The sequence below is a fragment of the Podarcis cretensis genome (assembly GCF_951804945.1).
Source record: "Podarcis cretensis genome assembly, chromosome: 15".
NCBI classification, from domain to species: Eukaryota; Metazoa; Chordata; class Lepidosauria; order Squamata; family Lacertidae; genus Podarcis; species Podarcis cretensis.
The window spans coordinates 35,461,135-35,487,049 of NC_137185.1; the positions used below are offsets into that span (position 1 = coordinate 35,461,135).

At 43.6% G+C, this 25,915-nt stretch overlaps 1 protein-coding gene across 1 annotated transcript in view; it reads right to left on the minus strand.

Moving 5' to 3' along the window:
• Nucleotides 1-6,589: 6,589 nt before the first annotated feature.
• Nucleotides 6,590-25,915, minus strand: part of NUDCD3 (NudC domain containing 3) — a 68,129-nt gene continuing 48,803 nt past the window's right edge. Inside the window, exons 5-6 of the mRNA XM_079955205.1 lie at nucleotides 14,771-14,959; nucleotides 6,590-7,139 (exon numbers count right to left, since the gene is read on the minus strand). Of these exons, the coding sequence (XP_079811331.1) occupies nucleotides 7,029-7,139; nucleotides 14,771-14,959 (300 nt within the window). The 3' untranslated portion in view covers nucleotides 6,590-7,028. The remainder of the gene's footprint in view (nucleotides 7,140-14,770; nucleotides 14,960-25,915) is intronic.

Consider the following 25,915-nt stretch of genomic DNA (forward strand, 5'->3'; position numbering starts at 1 on the left):
TGCGTTGGCTCCCCAAGCCTAAGGTCCTCCGCTTTCCTGTACAATTGTTAACAGCCATCTCTTTAGCAATAGCCGCTTCAGGGCCTAGATGGTGAGAACCAGGATACAGAGTTTTAGAGTAAACGAAGAAGCAAAAAACCAAAATACTTGTTACTATTTGGCACGATCACTTCACCCAGGTTGGAAAGCGGAATGCAGAACCCCTTTTCTTGCCAACAGCTGCAGCTTCTCTTTCTGACTCATTCCAACCTCCCCTTAGACATGGGCAAATCAGGGGTCAAAACTAATACGATTGGTTATATAAGCTAGGCCTTAAATCACCTGGGACTCCTTATTTGCCTGCTTCTCATAGCCAAGGCTGCCCTCATACTGGAGACTCCTCTTGTTTAAAGAGCTACAAAAAGTGTCGTTTCCAAACTCTAATAATACACATTTTGCCCTAGTCGGAGCATTGTACAAAGCTAGGGATCATTAACAGAATTCTCAGCACTTTGGGCAAGGCTTGGTGGAGAATCACGGCAATAAAGCCAACTAGTCTGTAATACATCCATCTACATATCTGCCATTAATATCCAGTTAGTTGCAATAGTAGGAATGCTATTCACATAGATTAGAACCACCCTGAAAAGTGATGCTGGAATAATGTTCCAAAGTCTTTATTTACCGGCACATTTGCTGCTCCATTTTGTTGCTGTTTTGATAGTGCCAATCCGTTGTGTAATAGAAGTGGGGGGTAATTGATTTGCTTTGTTGCTTTTGTGTCGATGGGCCACGGCTAATGCGATCAAGAAATCTATCACAACCTTGACAAAAAAAAATTACCGTAAATTTACTACATTTTTAGCTTGCTTTCCCGACAATTATTCTCTTCTGCTCACATTATTAATAATAAAATAGCCCCCTGCAACAGGCCCACAAATCAAAGATACACACAGGAGGAGTTGAATGGAAGGGATGAAGAGGAAAAGGTCTACACGGACATTTTTATTCCATTTGGAGAGTCTGATTCCCCTTTCCCTTTCTGGTATTCTTGCATGAGTTTCAGCCAGTGGCTTGTGGCTCTTGGCTCCTTTAGCTAATGGCTGGATCTTGAATACCCTTCCTTCTGCCATCCCAGGGAGACACAGATTCTAGGTATCTCAAAAGCAGCATCCCCCAAAATGCTTAATATCTATCTAAAAGGATTGGCAATGGGTTTAATTGTTTTAAAGAGCCCCAACATTAAAATGTGGGGGTAGGGAAGACAACTAGCAATTGTTTATTAAGCAGGTGACTTCCTGCCACCTGCAGGAAGGACATAAGCCTTGAAAAGGACTTTGCAGTTTAATGGCATATAAATTAGCTTACTGTAGCTACCTTCTAAGGTGATCAAGGACAATGCACTGTGATAAGATAATAAAGCACTTTGAAGGAAGTTAGGGATAGCAACTTGCAGCCTTGAGACTTAATCAAACCACCATAAGCTTCACACCAGAGCCACCAGAAAAATGGCAATGACTCCATTTCCAGGTTTGGGAGGAGAGAGTGAACAAGTGTTCCCTGAACACTTGTTGGGATCTGAAGTGTTTCAGCAAGCGTTCTTCCTGCTTCTAATGGTCCTAAACGGGAAGAAGTGTGGGATACACCTTCACAATTGCAAGGACCTCCTCCTTTATTAAATGCATCAGCTGCCTCTGGGGATATATCACTGAGGCAAAACGGGAATGAGCAGCAGAAGGCCGCAAGGGTGGGGACCTTTGATCACAGTCTTTGTTGCTGATCAGAGGGCAGTGAGCACAACCCCTTTGGTTGTTCAGGTACACCAGTGACTGCTGTTAAACAATTAGTTGCCAACCCAGCAAACTGAAGCTTAAATTACCATTATAACCTGATCATGGCTTTGCCATTGGGAGAATTTGCCTTCGCCAAGTTCTTCATAGCACATCAGCTGCTTGGATATTTGCCACAACTCACCTTCATAGATCCTGCCCACCTAGCAGTTCGAAAGCATGTCAAAGTGCAAGTAGACAAATAGGTACCGCTCTGGCGGGAAGGTAAACGGCGTTTCCGTGCACTGGTCTGGTTTGCCAGAAGCGGCTTAGTCATGCTGGCCACATGACTTGTAAGCTGTACGCCGGCTCCCTCAGCCAATAAAGCGAGATGAGCGCCGCAACCCCAGAGTCGGCCACGACTGGACCTAATGGTCAGGGGTCCCTTTACCTTTTACCTTCATAGAAACTTGTGCACAAAACTACACTGTGTGTATGAAGGAAGTGCATGCAGCTGCCTCCCATTGAACGGGCAGCTCCAGTAGGCAAGAAGCAACGCAAAGGTTACACTGAGATTGCTTGGGATTGCCAACCCAGGGAGCACGTGTAAAAAGGAAACGGCAGAACAGCGTGTACCTAAAAAACCACTTCATATTTCCATGCTTATTTTATCATTGGGACTAGGCAAGGCTGAATGGAGAGGACACATACTGAGCTGCTGCGCCCCAGGCTGACACTGACTTGCAATGTCAGTTGTTTCTCCCATAGCTAAGTGGTTGAGCACATGGCCTGTATGCAGGTTCCAGATTCAACCCCCACGACCTGCAGTTCACAGAAGCTCAGCGATCTAGTTATGGAAAAGACCCTTCCCTTCAATCCTGGAGAACCCCAGCCAGTCCCAGTAGGTAAAGCTGGGCTTGAAGCAGCCATGGTTTAGTGATGTATGGCAGCTTCGTTTGTTCAATCCTCCTTGGTGGGACCTCTAGTTACAAAGCAGAATTGGGGTGTACATCAAAGAGATGAATTCAGCTGCCTTGGTGTACATAAGAGAAAGAGATGAATTCAGCTGCCTTGGTTATTCTTTCAGCAGTGTGAAGAACTCTGAAAGACCTCTTTAAACACGACAACCTACGTAAGTTTAACAAATGCTGGCCCACTGGTGAAAAGAACTAATGTTGATTTTTCTCAGCGCCACAGCAGGAACACTAAAGCAAACCAACAGAGAGACTGACGCACGAATTATGGAAGAGGTTCCTTTGCATAAGGATTAATGCACGTACATGCATGTGCTTTGACATCGCGTTCTTTATTGCAAGCAGGTAAAGAGTGTGTGCTACAAGAAAGAGCCGATGCCAGGTCGAGAGCACTGTCCCTCGGTTCAGCAAAGACGCTAGCATCATATGCAAACTGTAGCTTGTAGACAACCAAAATGAAGGGAGTGTTGTCAGCAGCTGCCAGAGAGAACCCATTTCCAGGTGGGAGTAGGAAGAGATAGGTAGGAAGTAAAAATTAACCGTGTAAACTTAGACCGAGCTTGGGTAACTTGAGATCCACCAAGTCATGCATTTTCAGACCTATCAAGTCCTCAACAATGCTCCCTTCCCGGCCTGAAGGGTCACAAAGTGTGCTGACTTGTCCTAGACATACCCTGCTCAGTGTCATGGGAATGTTGCAGCTTCAGAACTCAGTTGGAACAGAAAGAAAGCCAGGCTGCCATAAGGCATAGGCTGGAGACTAGTTGGGTAGAAATGTCTCTGCTAGGAAGAAAATAGTGTTGGGAACTGTCTTCTATTTGGACAAAGCTGGCCTATGAGGGAGCCCTGCATTAAGGCTTAATCGACTGGCTCAGCACAAGGACTGATTGAGAGACGAGGCACTGAAAGCAAGCGACATTTCTCCATTTGTCCCATTTTGTGGGAAGAGGCCAGTCCCCAGTGCTTGAGTGAGGACATCTCACTTTTCTTGTTTTAGAAGAAGGCATTTTGTCTGAGCAAGGACAGTCAACTCTTTGAACATAAATCTGTAAAATGGCAAGATGCTAGCTTTCCCCAAATACCTGTAGGACAGAAAAATCAAAATCAAGTAGTCACTGTCTTTGACATTTCACGGCACATCTGTTTCCCTACTCCTACAAGTACAACAGATATTCCAAGGAAGGTTTTGGTCATTTTTTTAAAGAATCCAGCACAGTTTTAATACCCAGTGTTTAAGATTGCAAAACAAACAAACAAACAAACCCAAAAACTAATCCAGGTCATGCAGTCTTAGACTATTTTCACTATTGGGAAGCCCAACAGGAGGTCAGAAGATTGGAGTGGACAGACCTAGTGAAGCTGGGCAGGGGCTGGGCTGAGGGGATGTACAAGTCCTGAAGAAACCCACCCCTTTGATATTTGTCAGCAGAGTCTTGGGAATGCTAGTCCTAGTCAAGCCCATTGGAACCACAAAACTCAAGGTGGTGGACACCCACAAATATTGACCATAAATCATACAAACCCACTGTGCATTAGGCAAACAGCTTAAGAGTGTTGCCTAGTTGATTTTAGGTGCTTTAGATAGAATAAAATTATTGTTTTAAAAAGGGGGAACGTGTTGATCAGTGGGGCCATTCTTTCACCACCCACTTGCTTTCCTAAACAGTAGAATAATGATAGACTGCAGGTAGTAGGCCCACAATGTGTTTGGGAAACGTACTATTGTGAAATGCCCATTCAGAAGACAAAAGGTGCGGTGACATTCATGTTGCATGTGAGTAACAACCATCCTACTGTCAGGGACTGGTCAGGAAGCTGTGTGCTTTTCTCTCCACTTACTTTTATGCCTACAATGAAAGTCATATATGAATGACATATAAACTACCTGCAAAAATATTTTTAAAAATCACCTAGCCTCTCTTTCTACAGCCAACATAGACATCGCAAGTTCTTTGTCATTCCCTTTGTCACGGATCAAGTCATTCAAGAAAGAAACAAAACTGAGTTGTAGCCAATGTAAGTTTTACTCAGAGGAGAGCTGTTGAAATTAATGAGCCTAAGTTAGCCACATCCATTAAATTCAATGGGCCTACTCTGAGTAGGACTAACACCGGACACAATCTTCTGCTTCAAATGGCAACTGATGTCACTGGCTTCAGAAACAAGCATAGGCCCCTTGCGAAAACGAGTCCAGAAAACTCCTTGGGCATGTGTGACTGGGATTTCTGCTGCATCCAACACACTACAGCTGAAAATTTGCCAGCTTCAGGGACCGTTTTGTGATGTGGTTTTTTTTAAAAAAAACAGTGGTCAAACATATTCCTACCATATCTGGAACAGCCACCTTCCCTACTGGTCTCTCATGCTCAAGCTTTCTTTAAAGTTGTCTACGGTGAGCCGAGAATTCAACTGAAATTTTGTACTGGAGACTAGTTATCCAGTTTTTTCTTTTGACTTGTCTGAAGTTGTGAGGATTGTCAGATTTGCTTATTCAGAAGCCAAGAGCTTTGTCTGGTATGTGCCCTACATCTCGCACCTAAAAGCTGATATACTGGTGGGCTCAGCTGAATTTTGCGTATTGTAATTCTATATTGGGTATCACAAGCACCAAGAATGTCTCACTGTACTATGCATTTTATCATTTACTTCCCTTCTTAAGTGTAAAATAGTGGAGATAACACTTACGCCTTTATATGGCGCACTAAGCAACTATGAACAAACCTAAAATGTGTTTTACATTTTGACAGGTGATGTCGTTCTTGAAGCTTTGACTTTCTTGCCAATTTTTAATGGCAGACATGCGCATAATATTATTAGATCTGGAACGGCTGCTTTCTCTATGGGTCTTATAACAATTTTTTTAAAGGTATGGATATTGCCAGAACAATAGGACAACTTCAAGATCCACATCAAGATCCTCTTCCTCAAATGTATTTCTCACTAACCCCTGTAACAGGTTGCCAGCTATATGGCAATAAGCAGAAATAAGATTCTTAAATTCAAATGGCACACCCTGCCTCCTCTGAAGCAGAATTTAGGGGAAGAGCCACTATTGTACTAAATGTGCTCATAGATTCAAGATAACCTGCTGAGGTGGGCCAAGTCATCGCTATCTGCAGTCATGAGCTGTCAGGTAAATTTAACCCTTTCTTCCAATGCTACCGTCCCATCAAACCCACCCCAACCCTGCTGCCCCCACCTAAAAGGAAAGCTACATTGGCAACCGTAGCATATATATTTTCTGATGAAAATAGCGGGGGGGACGGGACTGCAGTATACAGGGGGAGGTTAAACCCCACCCTGTGGTCCCGATTTTCCATAAACAGATCTGTTGTTGTTGTTGTTGTTTTGAAAAAAGTCAGATAATTAAATACAACCCCACACTTGCTGTATCAGCTAGTTGGGCCCTAAGAGAGGAGGGAGGGAGATAAACTAATGTCTACACTCTGAAGCTTAATAAGAAGCACTTTTGGATAAAACTAAGAACAGACTGAGACTCACAGAGAACTGCCGCTCTCTGAGCACTGCAATCAGGAGAAGTCTGTGTCCCCCCCCCCTTATTTTTCAAATTCAATGCCAAAGCGTCACAGACCACCAGAGATCTACAGTAAAGATACAGCTATCAAGTGTCACCTTCTGTTCTGGCTCCTTTTCAGCTATTAGTCTGAGCCTGCAACATTTACCTCCCACTGCCAGGGCCTCAAGGACCAAACCTAGCAATTAAGATGCTGCTAAAATGACACTGATTGCAGATTGCTGGTGTTTAAAGGAGGCTGTGCTGCCTGGTGCCATTAGGAGATTGGGTTTCCTGAAAGATGGAACTGGGAACAGAAGACAGCTTCAAAGAAACAGGAGAGAATCTCGCCATCATTTGGCCAAACTGCATGTATTTCTGAAAAAGAGGTGGGGGGGGGAATACTGCCTTCAATCAACCCCCCTCCCCAAAGCAATCCATTAACAAGAGAGAAGACGAAATGCTACCAGCAGCTGCTGGTTGCCGTGGTGACACAGTACGTAAGGCTGCTTTTTGCTAGGCTTCCCCCACATACATATTAAATGCACCAACCTGGTACTGGAGGGAAGGATTCGCTCAAGATTGCACTTCCCTCTCCCCCCTCCCCAATAGCAAACCCACATTCTGGCTATTTTGAAGTCCTTTGTCATTTTGCAAACAAGCCCAGGTAACAAGGCAGGGACAAAGGGGCTGATTGACATCGCTGGCAGGAGGGGAGGAGTGTGGCAGTGGCATCAGTTTCATCCTACTCTCCCCGGCAGGTAGGCAGTTCTCCCATCCTCAGTGCCATCATCAAAAGTGCACTGCCCCTGGAGAGATGTTGAACATGGAGGGATCAAACTTCTGGCCTCGGAACGGGGAGCCTTCGGCATCCCAGCCCTTCTTGAGCATCTCGTGGACTTTCTGAAATTAAGACAGAGTCATGTCACGGTCATGCAATACACAGAAACCCACCAACTTGATTAATCCTGACTTGCCGGTCAATGGATCAGTTGTATACAATCCACTGACCGCAGCCAGGTATTATCAAATTATTCAGTGAAACCAAGAATGGCACGGTATAGCTGCCAGCTGCTCTTCCTTAAATTTCATTGGAGCACCATTTGTTAGCAAAGGCAGGAGAGATGGTTCCTTGCTCTGCAGATGGGTCAGAGGCCCATGTAGCAGCATAGTCAAGATTCCAAACAGGAACAGGGATATAAGCTTGGGGAAACTGGGCTCCTGCTTACTTAAAATCCCTTAAATATTTTATTTCTGTTTTAATTTATTTTCTTCTCAGTTCTGTACCTGCAGGCTAACTCTGGTGTTCCACCATTAAGTAATCTTTGATTGCCATCACACAACTGTGCTAGAATCCTAGGAAAATCCAGGGAAAATGCCAAAGAGATATCTACACTGATAAAAGCCTTGGCATTTACTGTATTGGCCTGGATCGAGGCGGGTCAGGACTGCTGATCCTTTTAGATTTGTCAGCAGCCTTTGACATGGTTGATCATGATCTTCTGGACCACCGCCTCGCAGACGTGGGGGTACAGGGCATAGCCCGTAACTAGTTGTGCTCTTTTATCTTTGGTCGGGGACAGAGGGTGGCACTAGGGAGGGAAATGTCGTCATGCCACTCCTTGGTGTGTGGAGTGCCACAGGGCGCAATTCTCTCCCCGATGCTTTTTAACATCTTTATGCGCCCCCTTGCCCAGATTAGCTGGAGCTTTGGGCTGGGCTGTCACCAATATGCTGATGACACCCAGCTCTATCTGCTGATGGATGGCCACACCAACTCGGCCCCGAACACACTGACCAGATGCTTGGAAGCTGTGGCTGGATGGTTTCGTGGGAGCCGATTGAAACTAAATCCTTCAAAGACAGAGGTCCTATGGCTAGGTCGGGATGGCATGGGGATGAGGGACCAACTCCCTTCTCTTGCGGGGGCCCAATTAGTGCCATTGCCTTCCGTTAAGAGTTTGGGTGTAATCCTTGACGCCTCCCTTTCCATGGAGGTGCAAGTTACAGCAACAGCCAAGGCAACATTTTTCTACCTTCGCCGCATCAAGCAGTTGGTCCCTTACCTTTCCCGCCCTGACCTGGCCACAGTGATCCATGCGATGGTCATCTCCAGGCTTGACTACTGTAATTCGCTATACGCAGGACTGCCCTTGAAGCTGTCCCAGAAACTCCAGCGGGTGCAGAATGCTGCAGCGAGGCTCCTCACGGGGTCTCTGCCATGGGAACATATTCACCCAGTGCTTTTACAGCTGCACTGGCTCCCGGTGGAGTACAGGGTCAGATTTAAGGTGCTGCTTTTGACCTTTAAAGCCCTTCACGGCCTAGGACCCTCGTACCTACGGGACCGTCTCTCCCGGTATGCCCCACGGAGAGCCTCAAGGTCCATAAATAGTAACACCCTAGTGGTCCCGGGCCCTAAGGAAGTTAGATTAGCTTCAACCAGAGCCAGGGCCTTTTCAACTCTGTCTCCGGCCTGGTGGAACGCTCTGCCTCATGAGACCAGGGCCCTGCAGGATCTGATTTCTTTCCACAGGGCCTGCAAGACAGAGTTGTTCCGCCTGGCCTTTGGCTTGGAGCCAATTTGATTCCCTCTCTTCCTCTCTTTCTTTTTTCTTTTCCTTCACCTCCTGCGATAAGTCTACATTTTAATATTTTAATGTTTCAATATTTTAATGTTGTATTTTATTTTTGTTTTTAAGTTGTAATCATTCTTCTTGTTTTTATTATTGCTTGTAAGCCGCTCTGAGCCTGGCCTTGGCTGGGGAGGGCGGGGTATAAATAATTATTATTATTATTATTATTATTATTATTATTATTATTATTATCATTATTATTAATATAAGCCTCACTTTCCCCCCAAATTCCAACCATGAAAAGTTAAAGTGCAGCTTATATTAGCGACCTTACAGTATGCAAGCTGCCCCCTCCCCATGGATTTTAAAGGTGCAGCTTATATTCGGGTGCGGCTTATATTCAGGCCAATACAGTATGTTATAAATCTATCTAATTTCATAGTTTCACAATGACAGTTAATCCATTTATTTATATAATTAGCTCAACTGCAAAACCTGTTGATAACCTGTCGATAACGTCTATCAAGCCATGGAACAGCAAAATATTAAGTCCTAAAAATGCTTCAGAAATATTACAGTGGTGCCCCGCAAGATGAACGCCTCGCAAGACGGAAAACCCGCTAGACGAAAGGGTTTTCCGTTTTGGAGGCGCTTCGCAAAACGAATTTCCCTATGGGCTTGCTTCGCAAGACGAAAATGTCTTGCGAGTTCCTGCGGGGTTTTTTCCCTCCCCCCCTTTTTCTAAGCAGCTAAGCTGCTTATCAGCTGATCCGCTAAGCTGATAAGCCGCTAAAAGCCGCTAAACCGCTAATAGCGCTAATCCGCTAAGCTGTTAATGGGCTTGCTTCACAAGACGAAAAAACCGCTATACGAAGAGACTCACGGAACGGATTAATTTCGTCTTGCGAGGCACCACTGTATAAGCCTTTTTGAAAATATTGGTGGAAGAGCATTTGCTTTGCATGCAGAAGGTGCCATGTTCAGTCCCCAGCACCTCCAGGTAGGGATGGGAGAGACATCTGCCTGAACCTCTGGAAACCCAATGCCAGTCAATAAGCTATCTTGTGCAGTGTTGCAAAATCCTCCGTTTTGATTTGCCATATTTAATATTCTATATTACTTTAATGAATGTTGAATGTTATTTTATTTGCATAGTGTATATTGTACTATGCAAACTGTCTGATTTATATGATGTTAGCCGCTCTGAGCCCGGCTTTGGCTGGGGAGGGTGGGATAAAAATAAAATTTTATTATTACTATTATTATGATTATGATTCTTATTATTAGATTCCTTATAAGCAACACAGACTTACTGAAGAATGACTCATGCTACACCAAGGTGGGCAGAGTACAGGCTTACAATATCCCCCCCCCATAGAATTCTGAGGTTCACCAACCAGAGAGAGGTGCAAAAATAGGGGCAGAGAGAAGTACCACATTCGGAACAGTAACTTGCTTTGGAAACAGCAACATACTACACCCCATGAGCCATACAATGAAATAACCTGCATATATGAGAGTACAAATCTACACCAGAGTTACAACAGATCAGAAATGTTAATGCAGAAATCTTAAATTGGCCAACAGAGCTGTAACAAAGCCCGTTTCAAAGGCAACCAATTAATACTCATTTTACAGGCAATGAACACTGAGGCTTTTAAAAAATGCAATTTTATTTGCCATTCAGAGTCAGAAACTCTTGCTGATCCAGACTGCAGTGGGTCTCAATCTATTTTCTGCCTACCTCCAAATAAGAAAGGCAAAAGCACATTTCAATAACTTTTTGTGTGCAAGTTCTCTGCTGGGGGCTTCCTTTTCTGTTTTCAGTTGAAAATTTTATGATTCCAGAAATGAACGTGGACAAATTAGAAGCAGATTCCAGGCATGATTTCCCATCACATCCCAACATCCTTACAGAACTTAAAACTCAGACTGGGAGTCTTAGGGGAAGGAGTGACAGTTTTAAAAGCCAGACATTGTTTTCCAACTTAAGACAGATTTTGTGATTTGTGGAACTGTTTCTTCTCAGTAAATCCTCAAGACAGAAATATGCTGAAGGTTTTAGTGGAAATTTTTATTGAATTTTTATTTTCAAATTGTTTGATGCTGGTGAAGATGTTATGACATTTTGTATTTTATATTTGCTGCAAGCTGCCTTGAGCCTCATGAAACAGAGGGCACAGAAAATAGTATGCCAATTTAAGCACACAAACATGGATGAGGCTTTGGGTGCTCACTCTAGATTGTGAAATCACATGGAGATGCTTCTTAAGTAGTGAAGAATAATAAAAATATAATAATCAACAACAACAAATAGCTCATTATGCAACAACATACATACGTGTATTGAGAAGACCCTATTCTTGCAAAGACGTCCCTAATCACTGAGTTTAGCATAATGGATGATTGCTGTAAATGGTGCCTCCTTGGATGATAGATCAATATTGACAATGAATATAGTATTCCCCATTGTCATTCTGCATTTATGGAATTAATATTCGTTGGATATTCACAAGACTCAATAGCCTAGTTCATTTGGAGTGGCTATTAAAATTTTCTTTTTCAGCAGGCTTTTACATTCCAAGTGTGATGAGAGTCAAGTTTGGCTGGAATTATTCTCTTTGCTGTTAAAATAACACAGCTGATTTAGTCTGTATTTTTAATGCACATTATTTGATATCATGTGTTTTAATGCACATGATCTGATATTATAATATCTCCGAGTCCAATTTTTTGAATTCCCCAAACTGAAAAGAAGGTTATAAATAATCTTATAAATACAACAGTGTATCTTTTTGCATGTACAAATATAAAGCAAAATAAATAACAGAAACACAGAATTATAGAACTGTGGAGTTGAAAGGGACTCCGAGGGTCATCTAGTCCAACCCCTTGCAATGCAGGAATCTCAACCACAGAACATCATACGTGACGACATCATTTGAAATGCCAAAGATTTTCCATCCTTTACAAACCTGTATCAAATAGAGGTCCAGACACAATTCTGCGTAAAAACCTCCTGGGAAGGAGAGTCCACTACATCTCATGGGAGACTGTTCCACTGTTGAACAGCTCTTACTGTTAGAAAGTTCTTCCTGGTGTTTAGTCGGAATCTCTTTTCTTGTAACTTGAATTCATTGGTTCGGGTCCTTCAGCGTAGGAGAAAACAAGCTTGATCCATCTTCTGTGTGACATATTTGAAGATGGCTATCCTATGTCCTCTGAGTCTCCTTTTTTCCAGGCTTAACATACCCAGTTCCTTCAACTGTTCCTCATAAGGCTTGGTTTCCAGACCCTTGATCATCTTGGTTTCCCTCCTCTGCACACATTCTAGCTTGTCAATATCCTTCTTAAATTGTGGTGCCCAGAACTGGACACAGTACTCCAGGTGTGGTCTGACCAAGGCAGAACAGAGTGGTACTATTACTTCCCTTGATTTGGACACCAAACTATCAGGACATTCCCCTTGATGTTACAGCCTAGAATCACATTTGGGTTTTTTTGCTGTTACATCACATTGTTGACTCATGTTAAGCTTGTGGTCTACTAAGACCCCTAGATCCTTTTCACATGCACTGCTTGCAATCCAGGTGTCCCCCATCTTATATTTGTGCAGTTGGTTCTTCCTGCCTAAATGTACAACCTTACATTTGTCCCTACTGAAAATTATTTGTTAGCTTTGGCACAGTTCTCCCATTTGTTAAGGTCATTTTGAATCCTGATTCTGTCTTCAGCAGCATTGATTAACCTTCCAAGTTTGGTATCATCTACAAATTTGATGAGTATTCCCTCAATACCTTCATCCAAATTGTTTATAAAGACGTTGAACAACAATGGGCCCAGGACAGAACCTTACAGCACCCCACTTGTCACTTTTTTCCAAGATAATGAGGAACCATTAGAGAGCACTTTTTGGATTTGGTCAGTCAACCAGCTACAAATCCACTTAAGAGTTACCTCATCCAGTCCACATTTTACCAGCGTTCCTGGTATCGATGTCAAGTTCACTGGTCAGTAAGATCTTCTCTTTCCCCCTTTTTGTAGATGGGGACAACTATTTGCCTGCCTCCACTTCACAGGGATCTACATCACCTGTTCTTCAGGAATTCTCAAAGATTATAGACAGGAGCTCTGAGATTACATCCGCAATCTCCTTTAGTACCCCTGAGTGCAGTTCCCTTACTACCTCTTTTCCTATGTTGGGTTTCAGCTCCCTCCCTGCATCCTTTATTCTGTTATCACCAGGTTAAGCACTGTTTCCTTTAGGGCAAGGACAAAGTAGGTGTTGAGCAGTTTTGCCTTCTCTGCCACCCAGTAGCATTTCTCCATCTTCTCCACACAAGGGATCCACTACTTGCTTGCTCTTGCTTTGGACATAGTCAAATAAACCTTTTATGTTATTTTTAATTTCTTTTGCAATTTCATTCTGAGCTTTGGCCTGCATGACCTTCTCCCTGGCAACTCATATATACACTGGCAACTCATATATACACTTCCTTCATGATTTGTCCTTCTATTTCTTATATATGCTCTTCTTACACCTCAGCTCATCTGTAAGCTATTTATGCAGTCTTCCACTTTCTTTTCTTGTTGGAATTATCCGTCTTTGTGCCTTCAAAATTTTACCTTCAAGAAATTCCCATCCATCTTGTGGACTCCCTTCTCCTTGACTATTTCTGATGAGACACTTAGCTTTCCTTTGCCTGTGTATAATGAAACCTGAGGGCATGATCGTTTCCTCCCAATGTTCCTTGTACTTTCAATTTGTCAATCAGTTCTTCCCTGTTGGTAAGGACCAGGTACAAGGGAGATGACCCCCTTGTTGCTTCTTTTACCTTCTGGGAAATGAAATTGTCAGTGAGACAACTGAGGAATTTGTTGGAGCTTACATTCTTGGAAAAGTCTGAGTTCCAACAGCTATTGGGGTAGTTGAAGTCTCCTATGAACTACTATAACTCTTCTTGTTGAATGTTTGGTAATCTGCTCTAGAAAGGCATCATCCAGGTCCTCAGCAGACACCCACGGTAAGGTTGTTCCCTACAATTTTTACCCATATCTTCTCAGGCTGCCTACCACATTCCTAGTCATGCTGAGATCGAATGACCTGTTCAGAGCACAGCATTTAGGAGTGACATTTGGTACACTCTGGTATTATCATACAGATGACAAATCAAGGAGCAAAAACACAGAGCTAGTTTTGCGCCGATCTGGATGCTTTCCATATTGCTCACAACCAAAGAGCGGAAAGTGGAGTTTTACTGCCATTAGCCCTGCACTCGAAAGATTACAGCAATAATCATTTGGCTAATGCCGTAACACACCAGAGACACAGTTGCATCTGGCAAGTCTCTCAGAGAAAGGTTATACATTAAATGTTGTACACCTATATGCCGTTTTGAGCACTGAAAACAGTGGCATTAAAATCAGGTTTGCAAATGAGTCTAGAAAAGATAATTTTGTTAAAACTCGGAACGTCTCCCTGTTAAAACAGCCACCTAGATGATGTTCTTAAGTGGAACTCCCCTAGTAAAAAGAAGCAGAAATCAGGCAAGTGGGTATTTACAAAATTGATTTTGCTTACTACATACAAGTCCTACTTAGGATATTTGCTCCTGTATTATATCTGCCATAAAGGAAGATTTTCTGGAACTGGGTCACAGAAATTTCCAGGAACCATCTCACACAAGTGGAATTTGGCATTGTGTTTTTTATTCTTTCTTCCCCTCAAGCTGTGGGAGAAGCCCCATGTTACCTTAGATAGCCTACAATGGAACTGGGGGAACTGTCCTCTCCTTGAAGGACTATTCAAAGTTACCCATTGTGATTTGAAGCCTGAGCTATGGCAGAACCAAAGTACCGCAATGATCCAAACAGTCTACCTACTGCATGCAGCACATTAAGAGAAGCAAAGAACTGCATGGTCAGCAAATCAAACAATTTCCTCATTAAGAAACATACCATCTCATGGCTCTGTGGCTTTCCCTGCAGCTTTTGGTGGTAGTCAAAGGATAGCCTGTCCAGCACAGCATGCTCTTCTTCATCCACCGTAGCCATTGAACGTTCTTTATTGATTTTACCAATGTCAATCTGCTCTTCTCCTTCCAAGATGGCACTCCACCAGTATTCACCTACTTTGCTCAGGTTAATCTGGGAACAAAACAGAAGCAGCTGTAGTTCAGAGCTAGACAATCAGCAGCAGCCAGACCTGGTCTAGAGAAATATGTCACAGAATCATAGAATTGTAGATTTCGAAGGGAGCACAGGGGTCATCCAGTCCAATCCTATGCAATACAAGAATCTTTTACCCAATGTGGGACTCGAACCCCCCAACCCTGAAATCTCATCCTCTGAGTCTCATGCTCTACCAGCTGAGCTATCTGTCCTGGGAGTCATGGCTGTGTTACTTAGAGATCTTAAAGGAACAGACCAAAAGAATAACCAGAGTTATGAGGAAAACTCCAAATGAAGGAACAGTAATCCCTATGCCAGAACAGAATTCAGCTGTACCTGCCATTCTAACAAGGATCTAGAAGAAATAACTTATATTATCATCATTCATCCTTTGCCAGAATAGGATACATTTATCACACATTTGGAAACCAATTTCCCAAAAACTTTGCACACTGACCTCCTCCCTGCTTAAACTATCACGACCATTTCAAACAAATGTGACACCAAGATTATTTCATTTCTTCCCAAAGGGCCTCAGCTGAGAAACCGTCTGTTTTATATGGATAAAGGTGAGTAATAATAGTTAAAAATTTACACTGCTTTATTAGCACTTATTAGACTACTCCGTGTTCACTGAAGAGCTCCGTTGTGAAAGCCAGAGGAAGTGCTCAAAATTATTCTGCATACTCCAGTTTTAACTGTTGTAGACGTGTGCCGTGAAATCCTAAGGATGTATACTTTGAAGTATGATCGGTCATATTCAGTGAGTTTTACGCACAGATTAAGAGAACGCAAGACTGGAGCCTTTGGACAGAGTTCATTACCATACCCTACATCACTTGTTATGCATCGCTTTATATAAGCTCGCTAAAGTTACTAGCCTGCAAAAAATTGCACTAGGCTGTAAGGTTCACAGCAAAAAAGGAGCAGCCAGCATGGAAACGCTAGCTAATTTTAAAATGCCTTCTATCAAGCGGACTGGCAAGCCATTTCTCCCTCTGCCAGTCTGCTGTGCTTCTGCACTCGTCACAGAGGAACAGGAATACCATCTTTTACGGTTAGCATGGCAACCAAGTGGGCTGGCAGATCAATCCCTCCTCTACCACCCACCCTCTTGCCTGTATGGAATTCCTGGTCACTTCTGGCTACTAGGCAAGTTGTTAAATACAAGGCTGAGTGGGCATGAGAATAGGTATCAGAATTACACGGTGCCTCTATCGCACTTTACAATGGATCACTGTATTCCTTACTTCAATAGACATCATGTGTGTTACTGTGCTAGTACTGAACATCCAGAATTTCCAAGGGAATGAATGAATCGTAGAATTGCAGAGTTGGAAGGCACCCTGAGGGTATTTTATTTTATTTTATTTCTATACCGCCCTATACCCAAAGGTCTCAGGGCAGTTCACATAAAGGATCACATACATAAAATCAAAATATAACAACAATCCAGTAACACCCCCCCCCCCAAAAAAAGCCAGCATCTTAAAAAGGGTATAGGATATCGATCAGGTCAGGTAAAAGGCCTGGTTAAAAAGGAACATTTTTGCCTGGTTCCTAAAGGTGTACAACGAAGGCGCCAGGTGAACTTCCCTGGGGAGAGCATTCCACAGATGGGGAGCCACTGGAGAGAAGGCCCTTTCTCGTGTTGCCCCCCTCTGGACCTCTCAAGGAGGCGGCACATGAAGGAGGGCCTCAGAAGATGATCTCAGGGTCCGGATAGGTTCATAAGGGAAGAGGCAGCTCTTGAGGTATTGTGGTCCTGAGGCATTTAAGGCTTTATAGGTCAAAACCAGCACTTTGAATTGGACCCGGAAACTAATTGGTAGCCAGTGCAGTTGCACCAGAATTGGCGTCATATGCTCAAACCGTCTTGCTCCGGTGAGCAACCTGGTTGCTGAATTCTGCACCAGCTGAAGTTTCTGAACCATCTTCAGAGGCAGCCCTACGTTTAACGCATTGCAGTAATCTAACCTTGAGGTTACCAGAGCATAGACAACAATAGTTAGTCTATCCCTGTCCAGATAGGGGCGTAGCTGGGCCACCAACCGAAGCTGATGGAAGGTACTCTGGGCCACTGAGGCCACCTGGCCTCAAGTGACAGCAAAGGATCCAGGAGGACCCCCAAACTACGAACCTGCTCCTTCAGGGGTAGCATAACCCCATCAAGAGCAGGCGACCTCCCAGCCATCTGGTCTGGGGAACCACCCACTAACAGTGCCTCCGTCTTATCAGGATTGAGATTCAGTTGTTGGCTCTCATCCAGTCCATTATCGAGACAAGACACTGGTCCAGCATTTCCACTCCCTCACCTGCAGATGTAAAGGAGAAATAGAGCTAAGTGTCATCAGCATACAGTGGTGCCTCGCAAGACGAAATTAATCCGTTCCGTGAGGCTCTTCGTCTAGAGGTTTTTTCGTCTTGCGAAGCAAGCCCATTGACAGCTTAGCGGATTAGCGCTATTAGCGGTTTAGCGGCTTTTAGAGGATCAGTTGATAAGCGGCTTATCAGCGGATCAGTTGATAAGCAGCTTATCAGCGGATCAGCTGATAAGCGGCTTAGGAAAAGGGGGGGGAACCCGCAGGAACTCGCAAGACATTTTCGTCTCGCGAAGCAAGCCCATAGGGAAATTCGTTTTGCGAAGCGCCTCCAAAACGGAAAACCCTTTCGTCTAGCGGGTTTTCCGTCTTGCGAGGCGTTCGTCTTGCGGGGCACCACTGTACTGCTGACAACGCACTCCAGATAACTCCACCCAGCAGTTTCATGTAGATGTTAAACAACATGGGGGATAGAATTGAGCCCTGTGGAACCCCACACTGGAGGTTCCATGGGGCTGAAAAGCATTCTCCAAGCAACACCCTCTGCAATGCAGGAATCTTAGCTGGATTGTAATAGAATCATAATATAATGCATATCATGCTTGCAGGAAAACATGCTCAAAAGGACATTTCAGCACACCAAGCGGGCAGTGCTATCCTCCTATGCCCTTAAAGGGGGGGGGGTGTATTACTCATTTTATTTCACCAAATTACTCTGCAAGCACAGCTTTGGGATGGTTTCAACACCTGAGTTTCAGCTGTGTTATTGCCTCATCTGATCCATATAGCCAATGGGGCAACAGCAAGGCAGGTTGGCAAGAGCAGACATCTCTAGAGTGACGCCAGTGTGCCAGCAAGTCGGCTTCAATTTCAGCACTAAACAAAGCACAAAGCATGTAAGATCTCTCACAGGACTATCTCAATGTACCCACCATACGCAACATGACAGGAAGCACCCCATCCGAATTGGTATCGCTAATCCTCCCTTCCAGAGACACAATCCAAGCACTTTGATTGGCTACGAGTGACATCATGCCCAGTTTTGTATAGCCTAAAATTTCAAGGGCCTGATTAATTTGCAGAGATAATATATAGCCATAAGTTATGGTGGCAAGAGGCCAAGCTTTTCAGCTATTATTGAACTACGCGTGGATACAGCCAATTGGCTTTTGGCTTCAGTCAGTAACATAATCCTCCTCCTATCTGGGCCAATATCACAGAGCTGGAAAAAGGTACAGGAAAAAGCAACTAAACCAAAATCTATTGGGATGCATCCCCTTCTCTATGAAGAAAAGTTAAAGCCTTTGGTGCTATTTAATTTAGTCTGGGGGGTGGGGATAAGATCAAGGTTGGCATAAGATGTTTCTTCTCTCTCTCTCTCTCTCTCTCTCTCTCCTCCTCTTCTTCTTCTTCTATCACTCGTAGCCAAGTAAGATTGTCTTCCATGAACACGTTTTTGGGTTTGGGATGGGTTTTTGGAAGACGCCTGTGCATGAATTTGTTTTATGCATGTAGATCAGTGCACACTGACCAACGCACAGTCTTCACAGTAAGGCTCTATTCCAATGGGATGAGTATCACGGCAACCGGTAGATTCTTATCTGAAGCCTTCATCTTTCTTCAAAGCATTGTAACATACCGCTTGTTATCTTCCACCTGTTCTGCCACTGAGGACTTCTTGGATCATTCTTTGCCTAGCTCCTCCCCTTTGACCTTACCGCCTTGGGTGACCCTGCTGGTAGTACGAGACTCCTGATGGCTTCGCTCACAAGGGTCATAGGAACATGCAAGCCCACTCACCACAACAAGGTGATGATCCTGTGAGTGACACACACACACACACACACACACACACACACACACACACACGTGTGCGCACACATACACACACACACACTATATGAGCTGTGTGGAAAGTAACTTCTCCTTGTCTCATACTACTAGGGAGCACCCAGTAAAGCTAATTTGCAGAAGGTGAAAGCAATTTGTCTCATAACACATAGCTTGTGGGATCCATGGTCTTTCCATAAAGGACAACTGACAGATATGGCAGCTAATAGAACCTCCACATTCAGGGGAATTATTGATGCTGGGTATCAGATGCTTTCCTGATGTGCATCCTACTATTGTGCGGTGAGGAGAAGGAATCTGGCTAGATTAGGCAACCTTTGGGGCAGGATCTAGCAGAGCAGTCCCTTAAGTACATTGATTGGGAAATTAATATAATCTCGGCTAACTCTTGGTGGTGCAATGCTTTGCACCAACCAAGAGAGGCACTTCACACTTTGCAAAAAAAGCAAGAAAAAGCTATTGCACCAAAGCCCTGCAAGTTTATTCCGGAGTGCACAGGAGTGGGCGGGAACAAGGCTGAAACGGGTTACACTTTTAGCTGCCACCCCAGCTTGACGGGGCTGCATGGCCTGGGTGCACTTAGAGATGCAAGAATCTGTTCCATGACAACAAAGAAAAAGTAGCTTCGGAGAGACAGTCTGGCAGGAAGAGAAAGCTGCTCTTTGCCGGGGAGAGAAGCAAAAAAGGTCACAAATTCCATATGCTGCAAGGAGAAGGTGAAACGAAGAGGCGAGTCACATATTCACTTAAACAACTTGTTTGTCGGCGGGGTGTGGAGAGACAGGATGCACCACAACAGCCCAGACTAAGAGAGCTTCATCTGTGGTAAAGCAATCACACCAGCATGGTATTTCTAAGAAAAGTTTGCATAAGGTGATGGGAGTGAAAAGGTCCATCTGAGGAAGTTTGTGGGAGGACTCTTTGCCTTGGGAACTGAAGCTGCAAAAAGGAGGGCGTTCCAAGGGGAAATTGTTGCTTTTCTCAGAGGAACCCCAAAACATAGGATAAAATACTTCCCAAAATTGCTATCGTTTTTGAGATTGCTGTGGTTCTAACCTGCAACATACACCTCTCCTTAAAGACCTTCAGGAACTCCATAGAATGGTGAGGATTGCAATGTCTTTCCGTATATGCATGATGCAGCCGCATTTGTAATATTATTTGTTCAGATTGATACTCTTTCAGATTGAAAGAATTGTAGAGATGGGGTGGTTTAGCTGTAGCCCTCCAGCTGTTGCTGGACCACGCAGCATGGCCAATGGTTAAAGACAACAAAAGCTGTAGCCCAGCAGAATCTGGAGGGCCACAAGAAAGCCACCACTGGAAGTGCCGGGAAAGGAAGACCAAAATGAGCAACAGTTTGGAGCGCCTTCGGGGGACACGATCGAGGTTTATGAAATTATACATAGTATGGAGAAAGTGGGTTGGAAGAAGCTTTTATACCTCTCTTTTTCTCTCTCATAACACTTGAAACCCAATGAAACAGATTGGTAACAGTGCCTCAGGTTAAGAACTTTGCTTCAGGATAAGAACAGAAATCAGGCTCCAGCGGCGCGGCAGCAGCAGGAGGCCCACCTAGCTAAAGTGGTGCTTCAGGTTAAGAACAGTTTCAGGTTAAGAACGGACCTCCGGAACGAACTAAGTACTTAACCCGAGGTACCACTGTACTTCATTACACAAAGTCGAACTCATTTTTGGAATTCACACTGGCTCAGAATAGTACACAATACAGTGATGACACTGGCTCAGAATGCTTTAAAAGGAGTTGAGGACCCCCTTCCACTGAAATCAATGACATAGGCAATTATTTTCCAAAGCCCAGAATCCATGCAATAAAAGAAACCATGTCCAACTCAAGCAAGGGTTACTGCCACGACACGTTTGATCTTTGCATCCCCATGAATTTATACCCTTCCTGCCTGCACGTTTACAGGTCAATTCCGCACCTAGAGTCTAAATGTAATTTGAAGGAGCCCTAGGCGATTTTACTTTCTCTTGAAATTTTACAACGCTTCCAAAACGCACATAAAACAGAGCACTTGAAAATGTTCAATAGCTGAACCACTAATAATGTTAGGAGGATGGTTGAAAACAAAAGTTGGCAATGTGGCATTGTGAAAAAGTTAGGGTTGTGCTGTCACCATTCCAACCAAATAACGTACCATCCCATCTGTAGCACAAGATGGCTCGGTACAAACCGTGGTTTGGCACTATGTGAACATGCCTTATGTTTGCATGCTCCCCCCTCCCCCCTTGTGTGTTCCAATTCAATTAAGCAACTTCATCTTTCAGTCATCTAGAAGTGGGATCTTAAAACTGAGAAGTTATTTTCGATCACCTGAAGATAAAACCTAACTTTCAGAATTTGCATGCCCTCCAGCCACTATATAGCATTATCCAATTTGGCATTTAGAACACCACTGAAAATTAATCTCCGGGTCTGCTAATATGAAGGCTATCAGCCTTCTCTTTACGTCAGCAATCTGCCTCACCAGAGATCTGTGTGTTCTCAATTGTACTAGAGACAGATCAAAGTAACTGCTAGGTTTTGTATTTTTCAAAATATGTGGGAACAGCCATTGTTCCTTTGTCCCAACAGCCTCTGCATCCTAAAATCAGTTTACACCTAGCAATGAGTAATTTAATTCTGACTTAATCATGAGATTACCCTGCCCTGCTGCAATCTTTGGGATTTTGTTTTCTTCTGAAGTGCATACTACAGTTTGCCATTATATATAAACTGGAAAGCTATAGATCATCTGCAAATTAGGACTAGTTCATGCTAAAGAGAAGGGGAGTAGGTCAATTGGGAACACGCAAGGGGAGAGGGAAATGACTGAGCCTAGAGCATATTCTTCTGATAACATGGGTTTGAATTCTGAAAAAGTAATCTGGATAGCAACCTTTACTTCCTCACAGCTCTTCTATCAAATCATGCACTTCTATAAATACTATGAACTTGCATAAGGTTTTTATTCAAAAGATGTTGCCCATAATAATCTTGTCAAATCACTCCTCTCAAAGCAAATATATATATAGTGCACAGAATGTATTCTTTAGATAATTTCCTAAAGAGGACAATAAACGTGGCATATTATGCATGAACATTTGGAAAGTTTTCAAATTAAATTTTTCCTAAATCAATTTTTTACTCAGCTGTTATCAGGCAGCATTTACATGCTTAACACTATAGTTGATATTGGGGTTCCTCCCCCCAAAGTGAGATGCTGCTGCCATTGTAGCATCAGGTGGGCTGAGTCTATATGAACCTGTGGAATGGTTTATTGAACTGAGCCATTGGGACATTTATAACTTTTAATCTTGTAGGAGGTTGTGATGACCAATATGCTGTGATGCTCTTTGTCAGTTGTAGTTCTGTTGACCTAAAACTGAATAAAACACACACACATATATATATATTAAAAAGATGGAGAGAGGTTTTTCACATACATTCTAACCAAGCAGGTTTTTCCCGAAAGCTTGGAAAGGGGAGAAACAAAAGTGTTGTGCCCAACACCCAGCACTGGTTGCTAAAAAAAGCTCCTGTGAATCTATTTTGGTCACACTCTTTGACACACTAACTAGCGTAATGGAGAAGGGTCACACACAAAATTATTATTTACAGGACCAGAAGTTTGGAGAAGTTCCTTGTTCTCCCTTGGTCTTGGTTCTTGAAGCACAGTACTTCCTTTAAACAATTCTGAAAATGCAATTTCTTCTTAAGTCTGCAGTGCTTCCTTCCTGTCTAACAAGGTTTCATTCTGTCAGAAAACAACACCTAGTCTACTTTGGGGGAGGGAGGGAGGGAGGGAGGGAGGGAGGGAGGAAGGAAGGGAGGAAGGAAGGGAGGAAGGGAGGAAGGCCTCACTGCATCTATGACAACCAGTTCCATGATATACAGGTATGTTGCTAGAGCCCCCAAACTCTAAACTGATTGTGCAGCCAATAAGAGAAGAAATTTGCAACTGCTGATGGAGCTTTTCCACTGCTTCCTACTAGTCATCATCTATACAAAGCGGTCCAAATGCCAACACACTTATTAAGTAGCAGATCCAATTAAAATCAGGCATGTATTTTGATTATCCATAAGGCTACTTGGGAGCATGGATTCTAGAATTTAACATCTTGAGTCTCTTGAACCCAAGGGGGGGGGGGGCCAAACACCAGTTGGATTGTCCACTCTCCCATCACATGAGACAGACAGATTCCTACTGGAAATCTCCCAGTCATCTTTTTGGATAATGCAATATCAAACCTAAAGATGATGAAGTTAACCACCAATCATTGCAAAAGATGGTAAGTCCTCTAAGCTGGTCCTAGGGCTGGATCAAATGACAGCTGAGTCAGGGTAAGATAAAAGCAGTAGGCTGAGTGAGTTTAAGGCATTAAAAGATGCTGCTTCTCTAGAGGTCCTGGAATTCTTACTGACATTAGCAACAGCTCCCTGAAGGAACTAACAAGCATTAGTCACTTGATTTAAACCACACAAGCAATGGTCTTAGGATGTTTTCAGCCGTGTCGACATTTTGCCACTACTTTATATCATGGGATGCAGTTCATAAGGTATCCAAATACATTTTTGGGAGTCACAGAAATACATGGATATTATGGTAACACCATATGTTCACAAAGGTGGTTTGTTTGTTTTTTAAACTACATTTCTTATTTCCAATCCCGGCAAGCAATCAGAAAAGTGAAAAATCAAAATTTGAAGCCAACTCCTGTGTACTTGCCTATCATCCTAGAGGTATCATTTGCAAATTAAACGCGTGGGCAGACACACACTCGGCGGCAAAACACAACACTACCAGCACATTACAAGAATGCCTGAACAGCTACCAATAGTAAATAGATGACATCACTGAACACTGGAGGATAGCTTGCCAATGCACTGCTGCAAGCTAAATATAATTATATGAAATCCCCTCCCCAAACTAACCCGCAGTTTTTTGTTGAAATCCTTTCATCTCATTTAGGGAAAAAATCACTGTCCACACTGTTGTATATCCATATCTGAAAAGTGGAATGAAACGCAACACTTTAAAGGTAGGCAGTAAACTTGCCTCACAATAGTGCTATTCCAGAATTATGAGAGTTCACAAGAATAAATGATCAGAAAAATTATGTTCCTTATATGTCAGTGCAGACCAGTACCTGCAACTAATCTAAGTCACCTGAAACCACACTGAGAATGGAAAAAGTTATATCCATATCTAAAGAGATGCCAGGAGGACAAGGCCTGCAAGGACCAATGCTTGGGCCTCCATCACACCGAAAATGCGATAACGGGCAAAGACCTTCATTTGAGCAGCATGTGAAATCAAGTGCCACTTGGCTAAGGCCTCAGCAATTACCTAATTATCACTTTAAAAAAAGAACTTGCAGGACTTCCGGGTTAGCGCGATCGGCTAATGGCGGATTCCCTCCGAGCTCCGGAGGGAATCGGCTCTGCTGAAGACGGGTCCTACCGCGCCGGCGACGCGGGGACCCTCAGAAACCGCAGGCGCAGAAGCCTGCGGACTTGGTGACTCGGTGGGCACCTTTAAGCGCCCTCCCTGACCCACGAAGAGGCTTTTTAAAGGCTACGGAGAGGGTACGGGGAGCGGCGTGGTGCTGAGAGTAGACCGCTACTTCAGTGGAGCGAAGCCGCGTGCCATGGCCGGACAGCGCTGACTTTTTTCCCAAAATTTGGACTGGAAACAAATAACCCGTGAGTAGAATGGAATTTGGACTTTAAAATCTATATCTTTGAATTCGGTACAACCGGGGGATGTGCTAAAGGGAAGTCCGCACCCCCCTATCTACAAACGATCTAAAGCAAGGATCGGTGGACTAAGGTGGAGAGTACTGTTTTTGGTGTTAGATAAAAAATATTTCCATGAGTTTGACAGAAGAAGTCTTTGTGCTGGAGAGAAAGTGAGGAGTTTTGGAAGCTTTTGTGTAAACCCCCCCCCCCGAACCCGGGAGCGTCCTGTGTGTGAGCCGGAGGAAAAAGAACAAGGAGTTTGACAGCTGTCAAAGGAGCTGTCAAACGGGCAGCTAAAATTTAAGAACTTTGTTATTTAATAACTTTCTGAACTAAAAGTGTTGCTTTTGAACTGAGGTGGCTGGAAACAACGTAGTCATAAACAACAAAGTAACGGGCTGTTGGAAAAGGACTATCAAGCAACTGTAACCCCCCTAGGGGGAACTAGGGACATTACAATGGCTGCAGAGGGAAAATTACTGGTAGAGATAGAAAGAATGTTTTTTCTCGTGGGAATCCTGCAAGAGCAGAGTACGGCTATGAACAAAGAACTTATGACCTTGAATTCCAAAACAAACGACTCTGCTGAATGCATAAAGGATTTGCCTGATAAGGAATCTGCAGCTGAACCAGAAAAAACTTTTTTGGAACCGGTGGAGAGAAAAGAAGGAATGGAAAAAGTGCAGGAAAATATCAATCAGAAGCCCATATTGTCAGGAAATAAAGAAGAAGATCTTTGGATTACAAATCTGCGAAAGATGAGAAAGATGAAGGAGGAAGTCCCGGGAGCACTTGGAATATTGGAATTCAAAAGAGTAAAGAAATATGATTGGGACTTCCTCCTTGAGTATGGGAGATCAACTGACTTTTTGCAGCAACTGCTATTAAGTATCTTGGATGGAAGAAAATATGATGTGACTGAGATAGAATTCCTTCGAGACCTGAGGACCAACAAAAAGGGCTACCAACAAAATCGGCAGAGAGAGACTGACAGAGACTTGAAGGCCTCTGATG